At 34.5% G+C, this 23130-nt stretch overlaps 1 protein-coding gene across 8 annotated transcripts in view; it reads left to right on the top strand.

The window, feature by feature from the left end:
* SWT1 (SWT1 RNA endoribonuclease homolog) overlaps positions 1–23130 on the top strand; it is a 115145-nt gene that overhangs the window by 29459 nt on the left and 62556 nt on the right. For 6 of the 8 annotated variants that reach the window (XM_073216895.1, XM_073216896.1, XM_073216898.1 and 3 more), the window contains 6 exons: positions 3390–3483; positions 10136–10281; positions 12309–12472; positions 13856–13994; positions 17412–17560; positions 22303–22490. In XM_073216895.1, coding sequence (XP_073072996.1) covers positions 3390–3483; positions 10136–10281; positions 12309–12472; positions 13856–13994; positions 17412–17560; positions 22303–22490 — 880 coding nt within the window. The remainder of the gene's footprint in view (positions 1–3389; positions 3484–10135; positions 10282–12308; positions 12473–13855; positions 13995–17411; positions 17561–22302; positions 22491–23130) is intronic. The other 2 variants (XR_012122841.1, XR_012122842.1) reach the window with 1 other exon arrangement.

Below are 23130 nucleotides of genomic sequence, written 5' to 3' on the forward strand. Positions count from 1 at the left end.
TGTATTCCGATATCAGTTCTAGTAGTTTTGGAGTGGAGTCTTTAGGGTTTTTTATGTACAGTATCATATCATCTGCAAATAGTGACAGTTTAACTTCTTCTTTACCAATCTGGATTCCTTGTATTTCTTTGTTTTGTCTGATTGCCGTGGCTAGGACCTCCTACTACGTTGAATAACATTGGGGAGAGTGGGCATCCCTGTCTGGTTCCCGATCTCAGAGGAAATGCTTTCAGCTTCTCGCTGTTCAGTATAATGCTGGCTGTGGGTTTATCATATATGGCCTTTATTATGTTGAGGTACTTGCCCTCTATTCCCATTTTGCTGAGAGTTTTTATCATGAATGGATGTTGAATTTTGTCAAATGCTTTTTCAGCATCTGTGGAGATGATCATGTGGTTTTTGTCTTTCTTTTTGTTGATGTGGTGGATGATGTTGATGGATTTTCGAATGTTGTACCATCCTTGCATCCCTGGGATGAACCCCACTTGGTCATGGTGTATGATCCTTTTGATATACTGTTGAATTCTGTTTGCTAATATTTTATTGAGTATTTTTGCATCAATATTCATCAGGGATATTGGTCTGTAATTTTCTTTTTTGGTGGGGTCTTTGCCTGGTTTTGGTATTAGGGTGATGTTGGCTTCATAGAATGAGTTTGGGAGTATTCCCTCTTCTATTTTTTGGAACACTTTAAGGAGAATGAGTATTATGTCTTCTCTGTGTGTCTTATAAAATTCTGAGGTAAATCCGTCCATCCCCGGGGTTTTGTTCTTGGGTAGTTTTTTGATTACCGTTTCAATTTCTTTGCTCGTTATTGGTTTGTTTAACTTTGTGTTTCTTCCTTGGTCAGTCTTGGGAGGTTGTATTTTTCTAGGAAGTTGTCCATTTCTTCTAGGTTTTCCAGCTTGTTGGCATATAGGTCTTCCAGCTTGTTGGCATATAGGTCTTCATAGTAGTCTTTAATAATTCTTTGTATTTCTGTGGAGTCTGTCGTGATTTTTCCATTCTCATTTCTGATTATGTTGATTTGTGTTGATTCTCTTTTTCTCTTAATAAGTTTGGCTAGAGGCGTATCTATTTTGTTTATTTTCTCGAAGAACCAGCTCTTGGTTTCATTGATTTTGCTATTGTTTTATTCTTCTCAATTTTGTTTATTTCTTCTCTGATCTTTATTATGTCCCTCCTTCTGCTGACTTTAGGCCTCATTTGTTCTTCTTTTTCCAGTTTTGATAATTGTGATGTTAGACTATTCATTTGGGATTGTTCTTCCTTCTTTTTCAGGAGGACTGGTTAGGTCTGTCTCCTCAGGTGTTGTCTCTGTGATCTTTGTCTGCCTGTAGTTTTGCCTTTTCATGGTGATAGAGATAGTTTGCAGAGCTGGTACAAGTGACCGCTGGAAGAGCTTCCCTTCTTGTTGGTTTGTGGCCTTCTCTCCTGGGAGAACAGTGACCTCTAGTGGCTTATGCTTGTCAGCTGTGCGCAGGCAGGGCTTCTGCTGCCTGCCCGTTTGCTATGGAGTTTATCTCCGCTGTAGCTGTGGGCGTGGCCTGGCTGGGGCAGCTCCTCCAAAGTGGTGGAGCCCCGTTGGAGGGGGAGCGGCCAGGAGGCTATTTATCTCCGTAAGGGGCCTCTGTGCTCCCTGTTGCCCAGGGGGTTAGAGTGCCCAGAGATTCCCCAGATTCCCTGCCTCTGGTCTAAGTGACCTGTCCTGCCGCTTTAAGACTTCCAAAAAGCACTCTCCAAACCAAAACAACAACAGCAACAATGAGAGAGGGAACAGAAAAAACAAAGAAAAAAAAAGGAAAAAACACGCGAGTTTTTTTTTTTTTTTTTTCCTCAGGCGCTGGTCCCAGGCACCCGCTCACTCGTCCTACTGCCCTGCCTCCCTAGCACCGGGGTCCGTGTCCCTTCAAGGCTTCCAAAAAGCACCCACCCACCGGTCCTGCAGGGAAAAATGCGCGATATTCCTTGTCTTCAGGCGCCGGTCCCAGGCACCCGCTCACCTGTCCTGCTGCTCTCCCTTCCTAGCACTGGGGTCCCTGTCCCTTTATGGCTTCCAAAAAGCACTCGCCAAAAAGAGAAAAAAAATGGGGTAAAACGCGTGATATCCTTCGTCCTCAGGCGCCAGTCTCAGGCACCCGGCCACCGGTCCCGCAGGGAAAAACGTGCGATATTCTTTGTTCTCAGGCGGTGGTCCCAGGCACCCGCTCACCGGTCCTGCTGCTTTGCCTCCCTAGCACCAGGGTCCCTGTCCCTTTAAGGCTTCCACAAAGCAGTCACCAAAAAGAGAAAAAAAAAGGGGAAAAACGCGCGATTTCCTCTGTCCTCAGGCGCCAGTCTCAGGCACCCGCCCACAGGTCCCGTAGGGAAAAACGCGCGATAATCTTTGTCCTCAGGTGCCGGTCCCAGGCACTCGCTCACTGGTCCCGCCACCCTGCCTCCCTAGCAACGGGGTCCCTGTCCCTTTAAGGCTTCCAAAAAGCACTCGCCAAAAAGAGAAAAAAAAGAAGGGGAAAAACGCGCGATTTCCTCCGTCCTCAGGCGCCGGTCTCAGGCACCCGCCCACAGGTCCCATAGCGAAAAACGCCCAAGAATCTTTGTCCTCTGGTGCCAGTCCCAGGCACCCACTCACCGGTCCCGCCGCCCTGCCTCCCTAGCAATGGGATCCCTGTCTCTTTAAGGCTTCCAAAAAGCACTCGCCAAAAAAAACAAACAAACAAAAAACCGCTCCGGTTTCTTTCTACCGGCCGGGAGCCAGGGGGATGGACTCTCAGGTCCCGCCGGGCCGGGGCTTGTATCTTACTCCTTTCGCAAGGCGCTGGGTTCTTGAAGGTGTGGATGTGATCTGGATGTTGTCCTGTGTCCTCTGGTCTCTATTCTAGGAAGAGTTTTCTTTGTTATATTTTCATAGCTCTATGTGTTTTTGGGAGGAGATTTCCACTGCTCTACTCACGCCGCCATCCTGGCTTCGCCTCCAGTTGCTCATTGTTTTATAGACCTCTTTTAAACTGAGATCATGTTAAGCATGTTGAAATCATATAATTTACTTAAAATCTCTAAGTGGCTGAACTGAGAAGCATTCATAGCTCTTGGTTTCTAGTACGGCATTTACCCTACTGATCATATTTCTTTCCTTTGTGTTTATTAATAGGCATATCCTGTTCCATTTTAGTAGCAAACTAACTACTTTATCAAACTTGCAACCATATGCTGTCTGAATTCTAGATCCAGAATTTTTATGGCCTTGTTTTGCTATGTCTTATCTTTCTCTTTTTATTTAAAATTTTCTTTCCTTTAGATGTTTCTGATTTGTATATACAGCCTAGATTATTCATACAGTATTTAGATTTTTAGTGTGCTTTTGATTGTTCCTTTTTCTGTATTTGTAGATGGACTCAGTGACGAGAACAATGATGATCGAGTACTAAAATGCTGTCTTCAGTACCAACAATTATTCCCTTGTTCTTTTGTTATCCTGTGCACGTGAGTTTCATAGTTATTTTACTCTCTTGTTAATAAAACAGCAATTTTTATACAAAACATTTTTGAAAATCATACTGTATCCAACGTACCAAGGATCAGGACTGTAGATAATTTTCTAAATCTACCAGTAAGTATATTCCATTATATCTCATAATCTTATTCTTATAATGCATATGCTATTGGAGAGTGAGATTTGAACCTCATGAAGTTTTGTGTCAATTTAATTTAAATGATATTCAGAAAGCTTTTGAAAAAGTAGGAGGAAGTCCATTTAATATCCCAATAAAATAATTCAGAAGTAAAAATGTGACATTTTTTTGTTCATAAGAAAAGAAGTTTATAAATTAATTTATTTGTGGGCAGGGATAGTTTATACTGCAGTTGTGTTCTGGGTGCCTACTATTGAGTTGGATTTGGAGTCCTAGATCTACCAACTTAACTGTTTTGTAACCTTGGAAGGTTGCTTAACTTAGTTTCCTTATGTGTAAAATATTGGGAGAATAATAATAATAATAATATACCTGCCTCATAAGGTTATTATTGTATGTAGCCAGAAAATGAATAAAGGACTTAGAGTAGTGCCCAGTGCATAAAATGATCTCAGTAGGATTTTCTTTTCTTCCTTCTTATTCTCCATTACCAACTATTAGTTTCTTTTTTCTTTTTTTCTTTTGGTATCATTAATCTATAATTACATGAGTAACATTATGATTACTGGACTCCCCCCATCATAAAGTCCCCACCACATACCCCATTACAGTCGCTGTCCATCAGCATAGCAAGATGCTATAGAATCACAACTTGTCTTCTCTGTGCTGTACAGCCCTCCCCGTGCATCCCCGCTACATTGTCTGCTAATCGTAATGCCTCTTTTCTCCTCTTGCCCTCCCTCTCCACCCATCCTCCCCAGTCCCTTTCCCTTTGGTAACTGTTAGTCCATTCTTGGGTTCTGTGAGTCTGCTGCTGTTTTGTTCTTCAGTTTTTTTCTTTGTTCTTATACTCCACATATGAGTGAAATCATTTGGTACCTTTCTTTTTCCACCTGGCTTATTTTGCTGAGCATAATACCCTCTAGCTCCATCCATGTTGTTTCAAATGGTAGGATTTGTTTCCTTCTTATGGCTGAATAATATTCCATTGTGTATATGCGCCACATCTTCTTTATCCATTCATCTACTGATGGACACTTAGGTTGCTTTCATTTCTTGGCTATTGTAAATAGTGCTGCAATAAACATAGGGGTGCCTATGTATTTTTCAAACTGGGTGCTGCATTCTTAGGGTAAATTCCTAGGAGTGGAATTCCTGGGTCAAATGGTATTTCTATTTTTAGTCTTTTGAGGAACCTCCATACTGCTGTCCACAATGGTTGAACTAATTTACATTCCCCCCAGCAGTGTAGGAGGGTTCCTGTTTCTCCGCATCCTCACCAGCATTTGTTGTTGTTTGTCTTTTGGATGGTGGCCATCCTTACTGGTGTGAGGTGATATCTCATTGTGGTTTTAATTTGCATTTCTCTGATGATTAGCGATGTGGAGCATCTTTTCATGTGCCTGCCGGCCATCTGAATTTCTTCTTTGGAGAAGTGTCTGTTCAGCTCCTTCAGCCCATTTTTAATTGAATTATTTCTTTTTTGTTTGTTGAGGTGCGTGAGCTCTTTACATATTTTGGTTGTCAATCCTTTATCGGACTATGAATATATTCTCCCATACTGTAGGATGTCTTTTTGTTCTATTGATGATGTCCTTTGCTGTACAGAAGCTTTTCAGCTTCATATAGTCCCACTTGTTCATTTTTGCTTTTGTTTCCCTTGCTTGGGGAGATATGTTCATGAAGAAGTTGCTCATGTTTATGTCCAAGAGATTTTTGCCTATTTTTTTCTAAGAGTTTTATGGTTTCATGACTTACATTCAGGTCTTTGATCTATTTTGAGTTTACTTTTGTGTATGGGCTTAGACAGTAATCCAGTTTCATTCTCTTTCATGTAGCTGTCCAGTTTTGCCAACACCATCTGTTGAAGAGGCTGTCATTTCTCCTTGTATATCCATGGCTCCTTTATCATATATTAATTGACCATATATACGTGGGTTTATATCTGGGCTCTCTAGTCTGTTCCATTGGTCTATGGGTAAGTTCTTGTGCCAGTACCAAATTGTCTTGATTACTGTGGCTTTGTAGTAGAGCTTGAAGTCAGGGAGTGTAATTCCCCCTGCATTGTTCTTCCTTCTCAGGATTGCTTTGGCTATTTGGGGTCTTTTGTGGTTCCATATGAATTTTAGAACTATCTGCTTTAATTCATTGAAGAATGCTGTTGGTATTTTGGTATGGATTGCATTGAATCTGTAGATTGCTTTAGGCCGGATGGCCATTTTGACAATATTAATTCTTCCTAGCCATGAGCACAGGATGTGTTTCCATTTATTGATTTCTTCTTTAATTTCTCTCATGAGTGTCTTGCAGTTTCCAGAGTATGTCTTTCACTTCCTTGGTTAAGTTTATTCCTAGGTATTTTATTCTTTTTTATGCAATTGTAAATGGAATTGTTTTCCTGATTTCTCTTTCTGCTAGTTCATTGTTAGTATATAGGAATGCAATAGATTTCTGTGTATTAATTTTGTATCCTGCAACTTTGCTTAATTCAGATATTAGATCTAGTACTTCTGGAGTGGATTCTTTAGTGTTTTTTATGTACAGTATCATGTCATTTGCAAATAGTGGCAGTTTGACTTCTTCTTTACCAATCTGGATGCCTTGTAGTTCTTTGTTTTGTCTGATTGCCGTGGCTAGGACCTCCAGTACTCTGTTGAATAGCAGTGGGGAGAGTGGGCATCCCTGTTTTGTTCCTGATCTTAGGTGAAAAGCTTTCAGCTTCTCACTGTTAAGTATGATGTTGGCTGTGGGTTTGTCATATATGGCCTTGTTGAGATACTTGCCCTCTATACCCATTTTGTTAAGAGTTTTTATCATGAATAGATGTTGAATTTTGTCAAATGCTTTTACAGCATCTATGGAGATGATCATGTGGTTTTTGTCTTTCTTTTTGTTGATGTGGTGGATGATGTTGATGGATTTTTGAATGTTGTGCCATCCTTGCATCCCTGAGATGAGTCCCTCTTGATCATGGTGGGTGATCCTCTTAATGTATTTTTGAATTCGGTTTGCTAATTTTTTTTTTGAGTATTTTTGCATCTATGTTCGTCAGGGATATTGGTCTTTAATTTTCTGTGGTGTCTTTCCCTGGTTTTGGTGTTAGAGTGATGCTGGCTTCATAGAATGAGTTTGGGAGTATTCCCTCCTCTTCTATTTTTTGGAAAACTTTAAGGAGAATGGGTATTATGTCTTCTCTATAGGTCTGATAAAATTTAGCAGTGTATCCATCTGGCCTGTGGGTTTTGTTCTTGGGTAGTTTTTTGATTACTGATTTAGTTTTGTTGCTGGTAATTTGTCTGTTTAGATTTTCTGTTTCTTCTTTGGTCAGTCTTGTATTTTTCTAGGAATTTGTCCATTTCTACCAACTATTATTTTCATAACTTAGTTCTAAGGTAAAACTAACGTAATATTAAGCAAAATTGTATTCATCATGTATGAGAAAAGGCTCTGAAGCAACTGAGAACAGCAATTTTAATTCTAGTTTTAGTATGAATTTTATTAACTGCAAAATGGAGTTTTTGCAGTTTCATGATCATGCCTAAATTCTCTGTGAAATGGACTAATTACAGAAATGAGTAGCCTTACAATTTTTCTTATAAAGGGTCTTGGTCATTATAACTGTCTTCAGAGATAATTTTATGATTTTTGGCACTAAAGGAAATGTTAAGAGATTTCCATCTCTAGGTTTTACATTATATTTTGATCTAGGGCATAATATATCATCTTGGAGTTTGTTGAAGGCCAAAATAGAATTAGCAGTATGTTAATCATTCTGAATTTGAGATAAGGTACATTTGAGAGATAATTGTTATTTTCTTAGTTCAACTTAGAATGAAAATTAAATTGGTGAGACTTTGTCAATTATCCATTATTTCTGTGTTCACTGTTTTGGGATTAATAGATGTAACATTTTTAGCGAAATGTAAATTTGTAGTCAAACCTTACTTTTAATTCTGCCATTATCATGTTCTAGGTTAGCCTGTTTTTTATTTATATTTTTTCCTATAAAGGGCGATAATCATGTCTACCATATAAATCACACTTGCTTATTATGAGGATGTCCTCATTTATATTATTTAAATTGATGATGATTATATTAATTGATAATAATAGCAACAAGAGAGCCCTTATATAACACTATATACTGCATTCTTAAGTGCATTACTAACGTTTACAATCTTAAATATTGGCCAGCAACCCCCAGATACTATCTCCAGTCCCTATCTCTCTTCTAAACTCTGGACTAGTATATTCATCTGCTTATTTGAAATCTCCACTTGGATGTGTCATAGACACCTGGAACCTACCATCTCCAAAAATAAACTCTTGATCTTTCCTTCTAAATTGTTCTCCATCTGAATAAAAAGTGCCACCTTCCATCCATTTGCCTAGGCCAGAAACTAGGAGTCATTTTTGATACTGGCCTTTTCCCTCATCATCAGCCAATGGGTGCCATATGGTCATTTATCTCTTCCACTGTCCTATGTTAAGCTGTGTTATTTTTCCTCTTTTCTTCCTTTTTGTACTCTAAGACCATGCTCTCTTTACTTCCATACTTGCTTCTTTTCATTTGTTCTTCAAAAAGTAATAATTGTATTTTTTAATTTATAGTTTTTTTTAAACTTCCCTTATGGAGAATTTCAATAATATTTAAAGTGAAGTTGAGTACTCCTAAGTACCCAGCTACAACCATTATCAAAATTCTGTCATTCTTCTGTTATCTCCATCACTCTTTGTCCCCCTATAGGATTATCTTTATACAGGTCTTTGTATTTTGAGGAAAATGTTCAATATTGAAATACTAGTTTTACAGTGTGGAGAGTGGATACCTTGGTGTAGCCCACATCCCTCTCAATATATGAAACAGTTCCATTACCCCTGAAAATATTCTTGTGCCCCTTTGTGCTCTTTTTCTAGTTTCTTAATGTGGAAGCTCAGATCAGTCACGTGAGACTACTGTAAATTTCCCTGAAAGCACTGCTTTAATTGCATCCCACAAATTTTGATATGTTGTATTTTTATTTTCATCCAATTCAATATACTTTATAATTCCCCTCATGACTTTCTCTTTGAGCTATCAGTTATTTACATGTTGGTTGCTTAATTCCAAATATTTGCAAATATTCCAGTTACCTTTTTGTTGTTGATTTACATTTATATTCTGTTATAGCTTGAAAACATAATTTTGTGATTTCTCTTCTTTGAAATTGTTAAAGTTTGTTTTGTGACTAAGAATATGGTCTACCTTGGTGAATATTTTATGTGCACTTGAAATAATATGTGTTCTGCTTCTGTGAGTGGGGTATTCTATAAGTTTCAATTAGGTCAAGTCAGTGAATAGTGTTGTTCAGGTCTTCATAACCTTACTGATTATTAGTTTATTTATTCTGTGATTACTGAGAGAGGAGTATTGTAATCTCCAACTGTAATTATCGATTTGTTTTCTTTTCCTTTCAGTTTATTTGTTTTACTTCATTATTATGAACTCTAGTAAGATGCATACACATTTAAGATTGTCTTCTTGGAGAACTGACCCCTTTCTCATTATGTAATGTCTCTCTTTGTTCCAGATAATATTCCTTGTTCTGAAGTCTTCTTTGTTTAGTGTTAATATTACTATTTCAGTTTTGTTTTGGTTAATATTTAAGTGGTATGTCTTTTTCCATCCATCTACTTTTAGCCTATCTGTGTCTTTATTTTAAAGTCAGTATTTTGTGGATACCATAGAATTGATACTTTCTTGTTTGTCCAGTCTGACAATGTCTGCCTTTTTAATTGAGAAGTTTGTACCATTCACATTTAATTCATTGATCTACCATTTTAAAATTATTTTGTTTGTTTCATTTGTTCTTCATTTTTTTTGTCTTTTCTTGTGTTTATTGTTTATGGCACCATTTGATCTGGTCTCATCACTATTCTTTAATCCTACTGGCTACTTTCAACAAATAGCAAATTCATGCTAATTGTCTAATTATGTCCACTCTGAGTAAATTTGTAATTACCTGTTCTGTGTAAATTATTTCTCTTACTATGGCTGTCTATGTTTACTTCTCTTTGGATGATCATATTCCTGTGTTCAGATGCAGCTTCCGCTTACCAGTATAATTTTGGGCAAGTTACTTAATCTCTTTACACTTCAGTGACTCATCTTTACACCTCAGTTTCTCATCTAAAAAAACTATACCAGAGATACATTAGTATTCTAAAATTAGTGTCACTCCTAAGAGGTTTGTTGTGATAATTAATGGGTTGATATATGTGTAAGTGCTGTAAACAGTGTCTGATATCAGGAAAACACTCTGTATATAATAACTATTATTACTTTCAAAAGCTCATATGATGTGGTGTATGTTAATTCATTTATCTTCTCTATTTAAAAAAATTGTTATCCTTTATTAATATATATGCTGAGGAGCACCAACTTCTGATTAGATCCTGTATGTTTTGAGTTGTGATATATCTTATAAAAAATAAATAATTTTTCCTCCTAACCCCAACCTTAGGGATGATAGAAATTTAAGAAACAAAGGCCTAATAAGTGGTGTGAAGTCACTCAGTAAAGAAGAATTGAGTGCAGAGTTATTAAATTTACCTCTGAACACCAGTGTATGTCCTCAGCCTTGTGTATCTATGCAGCAATTGACAGCAGGTAGTATTCTTACTATGAATAATTAAAAATATATCTTATTTTATGTTCTAAGATTTTTAATAAGTATTACAATTAATAGTAAACTTTAATCTTGTCTGTTTAAAATAACATTGTTTGCAATATTTGCTGGCCTGTAGATAATAGAGATAAATAAAAATTATAACGGTAATTCAAAAGAAAACATAATTAACATTACTGTCTTCTACATATATTTTGTAAGTTAATTTGAATTTTTGTATGCTCACATACATTTTTACATATTTATAATTATATGTGCATGCTATTTTGTACCTCACAGAGTATGCCCTTATTTATTTATTTTTTATTATCAAAAGTACATCACAGCGGTTCACTGGTCCCCTTCCCCTCCCCTGCACCCCATCCTACTCTCCTCCTCCTTGGTAACCACTAGTCATTTCTCAGTGTCTATGAGTCTAATGCTGTTTTGTTCCTTCTGTTTTGTTTTGTTTTTATATTCCACCAATAAGTGTATGATAAATATATTTGTCTTTCTCTACCTGGCTTATTTCACTGAGCAAAATACCCTCTAGATCCATTCATGTTCTTGCAAATGGCAGGATTTCTTTTCTTTTTATGGCTGAATAATGTTCCGTATTATGTACCACATGTGTGCATATGTACCACATCTTTATTCATTCATCTATTGATGGACACTTAGGTTGCTTCCATATCTTGGCTATTGCAAAAAGTGTGGTGATTAACATAGGGGTGCATATATCTTTTTGAATCAGAGATTTTGTTTTCTTTGGGTAAAAACCTAGGAGTGGAATTACTGGGTCAAATAGTACCTCTAATTTTAATTTTTTGAGGAAGCTCCACACTGTTTTCCACAGTGGTTACACCAATTTGCAGTTCCACCAGCAGAGTAGGAGGGTTCCTATTTCTCTGTGTCCTCGACATTAGGTAAAAGCATTATGACTGCAGCAAGTATTCCTTTGAGATGGAGAGAATTTTTTAGTGTTTTTTAAAAAATAAGTTTATATTAATAATCTATTAATACAGTAAATATTCAACAGTAGAGAAACTTGAAGGACTCTAATCATAATCAGAGGACTTTAGTTTGAAAAGTTCTAGACTAATACTTAAGGAAGCTTAAGGCAATATTGTTGTTTTATCTTTTTTCATCAGAACAGTCTGTTCTTTAGCTTGGTGTCTGATGACATAATTTAAAAATATATACCACTTTCTCCATGGGGGAAGTAATTATTGAAGTCTTTAATATCATATGTACTTTTAATATATAATTATATAAAAACTTATTATACATATGCTACTTATTTGACATTTTTGGTAATAAAATTTCTTTTGTCATAATATTCAAAAAGGTATTTTGAAGGAATAATAGGACAGTCTAGTTTATGATTTTTCATAGGTAACATGCTCTCAGTTTGTCCATTTTATTACTGTCATTTTAAATCCTTAGCTTGTAGAGATATGCCACTTAACATTTTGAATTTTTCCATAAAGAAATTGCAGTTGTTGTCAGATTTCAAAATAGTACTGTTAATGAATGGCATCAATTAGAGTAATAAATGCTCATTTTAAAAGTGGAGAGCATAGAAGTAGTTAAGCCAGAGATTTTGGTCCTTTCAAAACAATTTATTAATGTGAACTGCAATTGGAAGAATATACTGTTTTTGAAAGAAAGCATATTTTGATTCTTAATTCTTAATTTTTTATTACGAATAGATGTAAAGCATTATTCTAACTGTTCCTTTTTTCAAAAATAGCAAAATTGTGGTTAGAATATCACACACAGTTCTCCAATTTCTGTTTTACTAAAAGTAGTTGCCTTTTGTCAAAAAGATAAAACATTTACTAATGTAATACATTTTATATTGCATCTAAAACAACTATACTAGAGATACATGTTTCTAAATACTGTTTTAAAAATAAAGTGTTGGTTTGTTTTCTAGGTAATTCAAGTACTAATTATATACATAAAATATTTGTCATAAAATATTTATTAGTGTGCTAAAAAAAGCCTCTAACTATTTGTTTTAAAGAAGCAACAACTCTGGAAAAGAGCTGTGAGAAAGAATCTACAAATTCTGGACTACCCATTCTACTTGAAAGCATCATATCTGATCTTGAAAAATCTCTTGGAACAGCTTTGTCTTCAATATTAGAAACAGAAATGAAAATTGCTTTTGGAAACCTCTGGATAGAGGTGACTATTTCAGTTCTGTTAGTTGAAAAATTCTTTTTTATTGCTAAAGATTTGCTACCTTATTTTGAGAAATATTATTTGTATAAAATGTGTAAGCTTTGTTGTAAGAATCCATATCACATATTTTTTCTTGAAATTTTTAAAATAACATTTTGAAAATTAATGGCATTTCCTAAAGATTAGGACTATATTATTCATTTTTTCCATTGAACAAATATTTATTGTGCATCTACTGTTAGACACATTTGCCGCCAATGAAGCTTAAATTAAGAAAAATTAGTGTTGTATTTAGTTTATTTGAGTCAAGATGTCAGGTGTAGGGCATTCCCCTAGTAATATGTATTCAGAAAAAGAAGTGTATATTGTGGCTTATGTCATGTAAATTTGAGAATCAGAGTATAAATTTTGTTATACTAGAAGATATTTTGAATTTTCTAGATTCACATCCTTTCTGCAATCAGTAAAATACCACATTTGGCAATAGTGGCCTTTTTAGTTTAATGGTCGTTTGCTATTCATATTTACAACTGTGAGAAACGTTCCCCATCAGTTACAGATTGTACCTATTCCAGATATTCAGTGAGATTCCAGTATTTCCCAGTATTGTATGTTTGCTGCTTGATTATATTATCCAGTGTTTATGATTCTAGAAGGGTTGACTTAAAATGGGCATTTATAATAGGGTCTAGGAAAGTGTATCTATTATTCAAAAAAGGATGTTGACATCTTGTAGTACTGTATGATCAATCTTCTTCATAAACATGTCTTTGCAAGAGTGTCGCAAATGTCAATTATCATTGACAACTTTTTTCTATATAGATCTTTTCCCCAAGTTATTTGACATAATTAGATTGATTACTTCCTGGAAATGATCATATTGAAAAGTAGACTGGTCATTTTTTCCCCCCAGATGCTTTGTGGAGGATTTACAGGACTTTAGAAGTCAAATTGAACAGGTCAGAGGATCACTGCTGAGTAGTTCTGCTCATCTTTAGTGAGATGACTTGGAATACAACAGTCACATGTAAAAAACGTACATATTTATGCTCATGAATAAAACCCTGAAGTTTTTAGTATTACAGAAAAAAAAAAAAAGAAAAGTAGATTGGTTACTTTTGCTGTTGAAAACTATGCTCTTCTGATTAAAACACATACAATTTCTAAACTACGAGGATTAATACTAATATGAATTTTACAAAAGTGATTTGCACTGGAATTAGCATTTTAATTTTATGATTGGCTTTTCATGAAGCACCTTTTAGTTTAAAAACAATCCAACTAAATACATTTTGCCCAGAAATAAATGTAGTAATTCCTAAGTAGGGACTTTCAATAATCGGATAATAAATAAATAGATGCTGATTTTTTCTACACACTTTTTAGATGCTGTACTTGAAACCACCATGGACTCTAATGCATTTGTTACGATGCTTTAGAAAACATTGGTTGGCTGTATTTGGACTAGTAATGGAAAAGAATTTGCTTTTAACCATTGAGAGTCTAAATGAAAATCTCTGTAAAGGTATGAATCTTTTATTTTGTCTTCAGCAGTGTTATATTAAAGTTATCCTAATAGATATATTCCATTGAATATAAATTAATTCCATTTAAGATAAATTAATGACAAATTTGTCAATTCTTAATCATTTATAAAGAGAATTTGTGGCGGCTGGGTGACTGAATGTAATTCATACAGATTGTGACTATTAATGGCACCATTGTTGATGTTCTTGGATATAGTGAATATATAATTTTTAATAAAGTTTAAAAACTTTTAAAACCATATTTCAGTTTCTTCAGATTGCAAATAAAATTTAGGTTTTCTCAAATGAAAAAACTCATTGTGTTTAACTCAAAAAAAAACTTTGAACACATTTCATGTGCTAATTTTAAAAATAGTGTATCAAGGTTTCTATCTGAAATATATGGATAAGGAATAGGGAACCTATTTTATAACCAGAAGAGACTATAGTCAACAACTTGGGTGGTGTTTTTTAACCTGTGTTTCACAGAACCTTCTTGAAGTACCTCCAGAACTGCCACAGGTTAGAGGTGGAAATGTTGACAGGAAGCCAAGTAAATGGATCTCAACTCCAAGTTGAGTCATGCATTTTTCTTTTATCTGTTTATATATGGAAATTCCATATAGGATTTTTTAAAATTTAAGGAAAAGATGGCAAAACCACTGATTTAATATTACTGAAGTCTATCAAGGAAACTGTCCCTGAGAGGGTCAGTGATTTGTCCAAAGTCAAACAGATAGATTTGTCTTGCTATGCTTTTTAAAAGCGAAGTATAACCACTATTAGAATGTTGGTTATACCTTATATATATATATATATACCAGTGTTAGTTGTTTTTGACTTTTTTTGAACTTCTAACACGAAGTGATCTGTTCTGTTTTTATTGTGTAAATTAGTTATATCCTCCTTTTAAAAATAACTATGAGTTTAGGAGGGCCATTAAATAACAACCTAAATACAAGAGGGTTTAAGTTAGGTTTAGAGGCACAAGAACCAGGCAATGAGGAATAAGAAAGATAGTTTTACTGTTAAACATGCTGTTAAACAATTATTGCAACACTGAACATATATTTTAACACTAAGCTTCCTAGAAGCTAAAGCATAACAAAAGTAAACATGTATTCTGTGTTAGGTATACCACTTCTCTCTATCTTTCCCCTGAAGTGTAAACTCTCTGAAAATGTTTTAGATCTTTAAAATTCCCCTAGTGGATTTAAAGTGTCTGGTCAGTGCCTTGTGACTTATACATGGCAGATGTTGCATGAATATCTATTTTTAACAGTTACAATTTTTAAAATGACACTTTCCAGGCATTAACTATATATGTAGTCTTTAAGTATAGAAGTTATTTATTTGGGATATTGTTATATAAGGGACATGGAACAACATATTGGACATGTCTTCAAGCAGTTTTATAAGATACATAGAAGCATTTTTTGTATCTTTTTCTAGGGTCATTATTTAGTTGCTTCTATCAAAAAAGAAAGTCCATATGTATGATCTTGAACAAATTTAGTTTAAAAAATGGTGCATATAGTTGGCCTCTCCCAATCATTGATTTTTCTAAGGGTGGGCAGTACTGTTTTGCACGCAGCTTAGAGGTAGTAGGCAACAGCTCTAATTGGCAATAAAGAAAAGTGGAGGGATGGTGACTGTTCCTTCTGCTAAAAAACCATTTGTGGAATCATGTGCATAGTTTACTGATCCTTGATCTAAAAGAATCTGATGCCTAATGTTTACTGATTTGTGAAGAATATGTAATAGAATTATAAAAGTGCCTTCTGCTATAAAATAATTTTGAATTACAAAAATCAGTTCATGATTTTGTTTACTGTCTTTTAATAGTACCCTCAACTGTTGAATTATACATACAGTTAACATGTATACCAAATGTATCCTCGGATCAGTTCAGAGAAAATTGTGTGGAAAATGACTAGTAGCTTGTTATTCATACTAACTTTAATCTAAATAATCATGGACTATATATAAGCATTAAACTCTCTGAACCATGTAGATTTCTTTTTATGTTGTATCTGGGTACTGATTTTATCATTGTTATTTCCCTTTCACTCATAATCTTAGTAAAGAATTTTTGTAAGACAGAAAACAATAGATTAATTCAAGGATATAAGCCTTACATTGGAGAAGCACCCTTAAAAGAGGTTTTGCACAATTTCTCTTCCTCAGATTTACGAGGGTAATCAAAGCTACATGCTGTCCTATGTGTAGAATCTCAGTTCTCTTCCCACAGGAATTTAAACTGGTCACTGACTTTAAAAGTAACTAAAAGTATTTTGTAAGGAAATACACTGGCATTTTCTTGTTTGGTAAAGGGAAAGTCAGAAGCTTGGTTGTAACTATCGTATATTAATTAGAATTTATGAATATTGTTAATTACTAAAATACACATTTTATTTTCATTTGACTTTTCAGTATTTACAAGCAAATACTTACTGTGTAATAGAGAACTCTTACTTTTTTTTTTAACTCAGTGCCAGTGAAAAACCATACTGGTGTTTCAGACTGTTATAAGTCTCTGAAACCAGGAACTTTGAAAGAAAACAAAAGAAATACACTGCAGCATGGTCATTTTAAATAGCTTCAAAAACTGTTATTTAGCATTTTACCTTAAAAATGTAAGGAATTTTTTTTCTGTGCTCAGAGTTTTGGTGACATTAGGAAGTTACTTAACTTCATTGTTTGCAGTCTTTAAAATCTTTGAAGTTATTGTCACTACCTCTTCTAATTGGTTTGAAAATTTAGTTTTAGTTTTTTGAGAGAAAATTGTTACACCTTTAAATTATTACTTGTAGATAAACTCACTTTGCTAATTTATGGGGAAAAGAAATTCTGCTAGCTTCTCTTGCCCACAGCTCACTATTACCCAAGTTGTTTATTTTTTGCTGAAGTTGTGCACAGAGAACACACTATTTTCAACAAATCTAGTATTACATTTCATATAATAGAATTCTAAGTAAATCGTTACATGATAACTGAGTTGACTGTGAGAGGTACCATGTATGCCCACCACCAAAATAGGACTCTTCTGATGCCTCCATAGTAATCTGTGTGTGGGACAGCCTCAGTTTTGAAAATCTGTTGTTTAACTTGTTTGTGATTGTCTCCCTTTTCTGAATAGTATAATATTCTTTCACTTTACTTTTAAGTCGACCATGTTGAGGAAACTCCTGGAATCTGAATACAGAATACCAGTATCAACTCTAATAATTTAGTCTGTTAACTAAATCTGTTTTATGCTTTTCACACCAGATAGATAGATCAGGAGTGGCATGTAGGTGTAAATATGCACTCTTCTTAAATTTCACAATTAAGATAGGTTGGTTTTCCAAAGACATTTTTGTATTGTATACTCATTTTCACACATATTTTTTTCCTTCTTAATTTTCTGTTACCAGCTAACAATGCAGTGGATTTTACAACAGTGCAATTTCTGCTTCAGGATTCTAAAAATTTGTTACATGCTTTCAGTACAAGGTCAGATTATGATGGTATTCTCCCACAGGCCTTTGCTCAAGTAAACAAACTACTCCAAACATTTACAGAGGTAAGATACCTTTAGAATGACATTTAGAGTAGCTAAGCACAGATGTTTTAAGTTAGCAGGCAACAGTAGGTAAGGGATATTTTAATTGTAACATATTCTAACATACTAAGGCTTTAAGTGAATATTAAGTGAATTGAATGGAGAGTAAGCAATTCTTGTTACAAGTTGTAAAACACAGCTCCTCTTATGGAAGTCGTGTCATAGCAGTGTGTTGTTATTTCACTTATGAATACAAGAAAGATATGCATTGTTTGGCTACTCATTTTCCAGTGCTCCTGACGTGTACATCACAACATGAATCAAACTACTTTGGAAATTTTATTAAACATGCAGATGCCAAGCCCCTTTCAAACCTTACTGAATCATATTTCTGGCAGTGGTGTCCAGTAATGTTCTGCTTTTACTTTTTATTTTGAAATTCCAAACTTACAAAAAGTTGCACAAGTAGTACAAAGTATTCCCATATACATCTTCTACTCAGATTGTCCACTGTTAACATTTTATCACATTGCTTTATTGTTTTCTCTGCTTATCTACTTATCTATTCACATTTTTTGAACCATCTAAGAGTATGGTACAGATATGCAACATGCCCCTTAACCCCTAAATACTTCCGTGTATGTTTTCTAAAGAACAGGCTATCTCATGTAACTGGTAATCAGGAAATTAATATTGGTATAACACAATTATCTAACCTGTAGTCATTAATCAGACTTCACCAAATGACCTATCAATTTTTTAACAAGGTTTCTAATGTGATTCTTATTCAGTCAGCCTAGCAGTAATGCCTTTTTATACCTTTTAAATTAACTATTAAGTTTTGTCCCTGGTAAAACTCAATTTCTACAGTCTTCTAATTTCAAATTTAGAAAATTCTGGGAGTTTAATATGCCAGAAACAACTGAAAAAACTGTATCATAATTACCAAATAAGGTACTAATGGTACTTTCACCTAATGCATGTATATCATATTCCTGTTTTTTCTCTGAGCTCGAGCTATTGAATTGGCTAGATTTTTCTCACTGTGTTTTCATGGTCTCATAGACCCCACTACCTGTGAAATAATGAAAGGATTAAATGATACTAAACTTAGTCATAGTTGGTTAAGAAAGAATTTACTTGCATCAGAGATTATCTGAGGGAATAATGCCATTCCCACCACAAACCTGTGTCCTAAACCCCATCTTCAGTGAAACAAACATAGTGAATAATATGGGACATTCAGAGTACTCACAGGCTTAGCAGTCTTTAAATTAAGATTATTGAGAATAAAAAACCCAGGATTAATTGAGATAAAAATAATAATGTGAAGTTTTAAGATCCTTTCATCAATTGGAAACCTAGACCATGGGAGGGGCCATGAAAATGTGATGTTAAAGTTTAGCGTCGTTCGTCAGTAGTGGCATGGCTATTATATGTTGCCTACTGAGTATTGAAGACTATTGAATTTTTATTTAGTAAGTTATTTATTCCTGGGTCCTGATTTTCCAGTTGCTACATTAGCAAAAGATTTAAAGGCAGTGGTGAGGAAAACGAACATGCCTGCCAGTGCTTTCCCCTCAACACTTAGCATTTAGTGGGATTGCCTGAAGCAGCCTGTGTTATTTCCACAACTAGAACTCTGAGCGAAGTGTCGTATCTTTATTTCCATGTCAGAAACAATCATTGTCTGAGTCACCCAGGAACATTGTTATTTAGTTTGGGCTTTTAAAATATACTTTCATAAACATCTATTACCTTAAAAAAAATAAAATATACTTTCAATAGGAGTTGCTTTGTAGAATGCATGAGATTTAATATACGACCTAAATACTTAGTCATGTCTCAGTAACTTGAGTACCATAAAGAAATAGATTGTTTCCAGGGCTGGGTATCTTATAACTATAGTAACTGTAAAAAAAACAAAAAAAACCCAAACCTTAATCTTAATTTACCAAGTATAGAAAACCAGGAAAAGAGGAATATTCATTATTTGTTTGCTTTTGAAAAGGCTTGTGAGAAGCCAAAATGGAAAATTAACTAACAGTATCATTTCCCAGATTTTTATATTAATGGGATGAGAGCAAGAAAAGGATATATACATTTTTCTTTATAAACCTTCTAACCAACAAAAAAATAAGACTTGCTCTACCAGGTTGATAAAATAATTAAAATCAGTCTTGTTAGTAAACTTTCTTTAGACTTATATGGTTCTGGATCCTCATCCTTGACGAGTTTTGTTTTTAACCTTTGGTAATTTAACGTCTCTGAGCCTTAATTCCTTCTTTGGTAAAATGAGTATAATAATCCCTCAAAACTCTCCTGAGGATTAAATAAATTAATATCCGTAAAGCGCTTACTGGCTAGAACATAGTAAGTGCTATGAAAGTGTTGGATAAAGAAATCAGTTTGCATAGTTGTATACACTACTTTTTGAAAGCTGAAGGAAAGATGTGTTATGTGGTGACTGAAAAAATTTATCTCAGAACAAAATATGTCCTTCCATCCATGTGTATGTATTAGGTACATATGAAAGTAAATAGAAACAGAGGAATGATTTCCTTTTTCTTCATGTCCCAATGAAAGGAAAGGGTAATATTTACTTTCACAGTTAGAGATCATAACCTCATTTGTAGTCAGATTGCCAAAGGTCATGTCCTCTTCATGCCCCAGGAGTGTACTTGCTCTTTCTATGCCTCAGTTATAAAATATGGATAATCTTAGCATCTGTTTCATAGGAGAGTTGTGAGGGTTAAGAGCTAATAGATATGAAGTCTATAGAAAGTTTCTCTACATAACATGCTTAACAAATATTAAATGTTACTACTGATAGTACTGGCAATTTTTTTATGTGGCAAGCATGAAACTAATAATCCATGAAGCTAACGTTTGAAATCATAGTTTTATCAACAAGGAAACCTAGAGAAATGGAGTGATTTTATTTAAGTTCCCAAAGAATTACAGTAGAGCCAAGGCAAAAAACCTGAGATTTTAAACTCATAGTTAAATTTTTTTCCATTCTATCCAGATGTCTTTTTCATTTGTTAATGTTTTTTCTAGAAGTGATATTTTTAAAAAAATCCCTTGAATCCATAGATATAGCTCTTACACTCTGCTTCAAAATATGCTCAGATATATTTCTGACCATATATTTAAAATATGCTCAGAATATTTTTCACTAGTCATGCTATTTACTGTACTGTCTCCTTCCATCAACTGCCAAATTTCTTAAAAGAGCAGTCTATAATCATTGTTTTTCACTTAACCTATTCCTTAGTCCATTGCAAGTTGAATTCTACCTCCACATTATTAAAAGAATTAGTTATCATTTGCTTCCTAATGATTAAATCCACTCTTTTCTCACTCTTCTACTTTCTCAGCTTTTCTTAGCATATGATAGCCACCCTTTTTTTCCTGAAACCTGTCTCTCTTGACTTCTGTTGCTATTGAATACTATGGATTCTCCCACTATTTTCTTGGTCTCATTTTCTTTCTGGTAGTTCCTTTCTCCTTCAGTCTAAACTTTTTTGCTGTATTCTATCCTAATAGTCTCATCTGCTTCTAAGGTTTGTCTCCACAAGAGTGACTCCTAACTATCTTTTAAGCTACAGATGTGTGTATCTAATACCTGCTAGATATCTTAAATATCTTTTTCTACCTCAGTCAGCATATCTAAAAACAAACTTATATTCTGTTCCCCTCTTTTCCTTATCCGCAACCAGACTTTCTTCTTGGCTTTACTACAAAAGGCCATAAAATCTGGAAACATAGATAAATACACATGAAATGGTTTATTGCTATTACAGTATAATATGTGATATGTTCAGTGTGTTGTCCTTCATCAGCAATTTATAGAATATTGTGCTGTTTAAAATTGTAATGAATGTGGTACATTGAAATACCATTTCCATAAATTCATGCACATGTGTCTGAGATGTATTGCTTCAAAGTGTTTATGGCTTTGACTTTTGATGAATAAAACTGTGTGTTTATATTCTTTAGGAGAAGCAATCAAGGGGGCTTGATCTGTTTAAAACACACAAACACACATTTCTAGACTTGATGGATGCCCTAGGTTTCTGTTGTTTGTACCATTATTATTTTAGGTTAAAAACATCTTAGCGTTTCTCTCACTCCCTGAATCTAGTTTTTGGCTAAGTCTTTTAAACATTTCTTGTGTACATTTTTCTTTTTCTTTTTCTTCTGCTGCTTTTTACTACATAATAAAGTTCTCAGGATTCTTCTCCTGGATTATTTTAGCAGCCCTCTAACCAGTCTTCTTGCCTCTATTTTGTTCCGTTCCAGTTTGTCCTAGAGAGCAGTTCTGAGTCTGTCACTTCTTAACTTAGAAATCCTCGGTGCTTCACCATTGCATGTAGAATAGGGCTTACATTCTATCCTAATTTCTCTTTTTAAAGCCCTTTGCAATCTCATTCTTTTTACTGGATTGTAAAGTGTTTGGAGGCTTGATTATACTTATGTATCATTGTATCCTAGGTATCCTGTATGCAGTGCAATACCGTATGTGTAAGAAGTGTTCAAACAGTATTCTTAAATAGATTGGGAATTTTGTTTGATATAAAAGGAAAAGGAAAATATATTTTCTAGCTCTGATGCTTTTCTGGGATTCTTCTATACATAGTCAAGAACAAAGAATAGTCAACACTTCCCAGAAAGCTAGAATATTTGTAAGCACAATTGACATTCTGTCTCACTTACTAGTGAAGGACTAGCTACATTTTATGTAATTCTTATTTCCCCAGGTCAAGGCAAAACTTAAACAAAATCCTTCAGAAAATACAGTGGGTAAAAAGCAAGAAGATATTTCTTCGATGAAGTCTAATAGCCAAGAAATCACCATTTTCTCAGGTTCTCATCTTCCCCAACCCAACAGGCATCAAGAAATCTGGTCCATCCTAGAGAATGTTTGGATTACAATAAATCAGAACAGGTACTAACCTCCCAAGAATTTTTTAATTTTAGGATTTTCCATCATTACTGTTACTGAATAGTGTTTGGGTTATGATCTTATTAATATACTAGCTTATCTTGTTGTGGGCCTTTGTCAAATTGATACCTTCTAGAAACAGTGATACCTACTTAAATAGGGGAACACATCAGAATTACCTGTAGAGTTTTAAAAATACATATGCCTAGGCTCAACCCCTAGAAATTCTGATTAAGTAGGACTGAGGTGAAGCTGAAATAGTACATTAAAAAAATAGATCTCCGGGTGATTTCAGTGTGAAGCCTTGCTGAGAAGTATTGCCTATGTGAGATTGGTTAAACCAGCAGAATATGAAGCCTTAATTAAATTTAGAATAATTTAAGAAATGGTCAGTTTAGATTAGGGAAAATTCGTGTCATGATTTTTTTAAAAAGGAAGATAAATGCTCTTATTTAAAAGGAAGACATACTTTTATCACATCAGGTACCATGGTCTTGGCAAATGGGAAGATAGAGACCACTTGTGAGTACAGTTGACTGAATTTGAACAGCACAGGTCCTTATATATGGATTTCTTTCAGTAAAAACTTTGGGAAAAATTTTGAAGGTTTGCAACAATTTGAAAAAACTCTCAGATGAATGAG

This window comes from Manis javanica, chromosome 11 (genome assembly GCF_040802235.1).
Source record: "Manis javanica isolate MJ-LG chromosome 11, MJ_LKY, whole genome shotgun sequence".
Classification (NCBI taxonomy): Eukaryota; Metazoa; Chordata; class Mammalia; order Pholidota; family Manidae; genus Manis; species Manis javanica.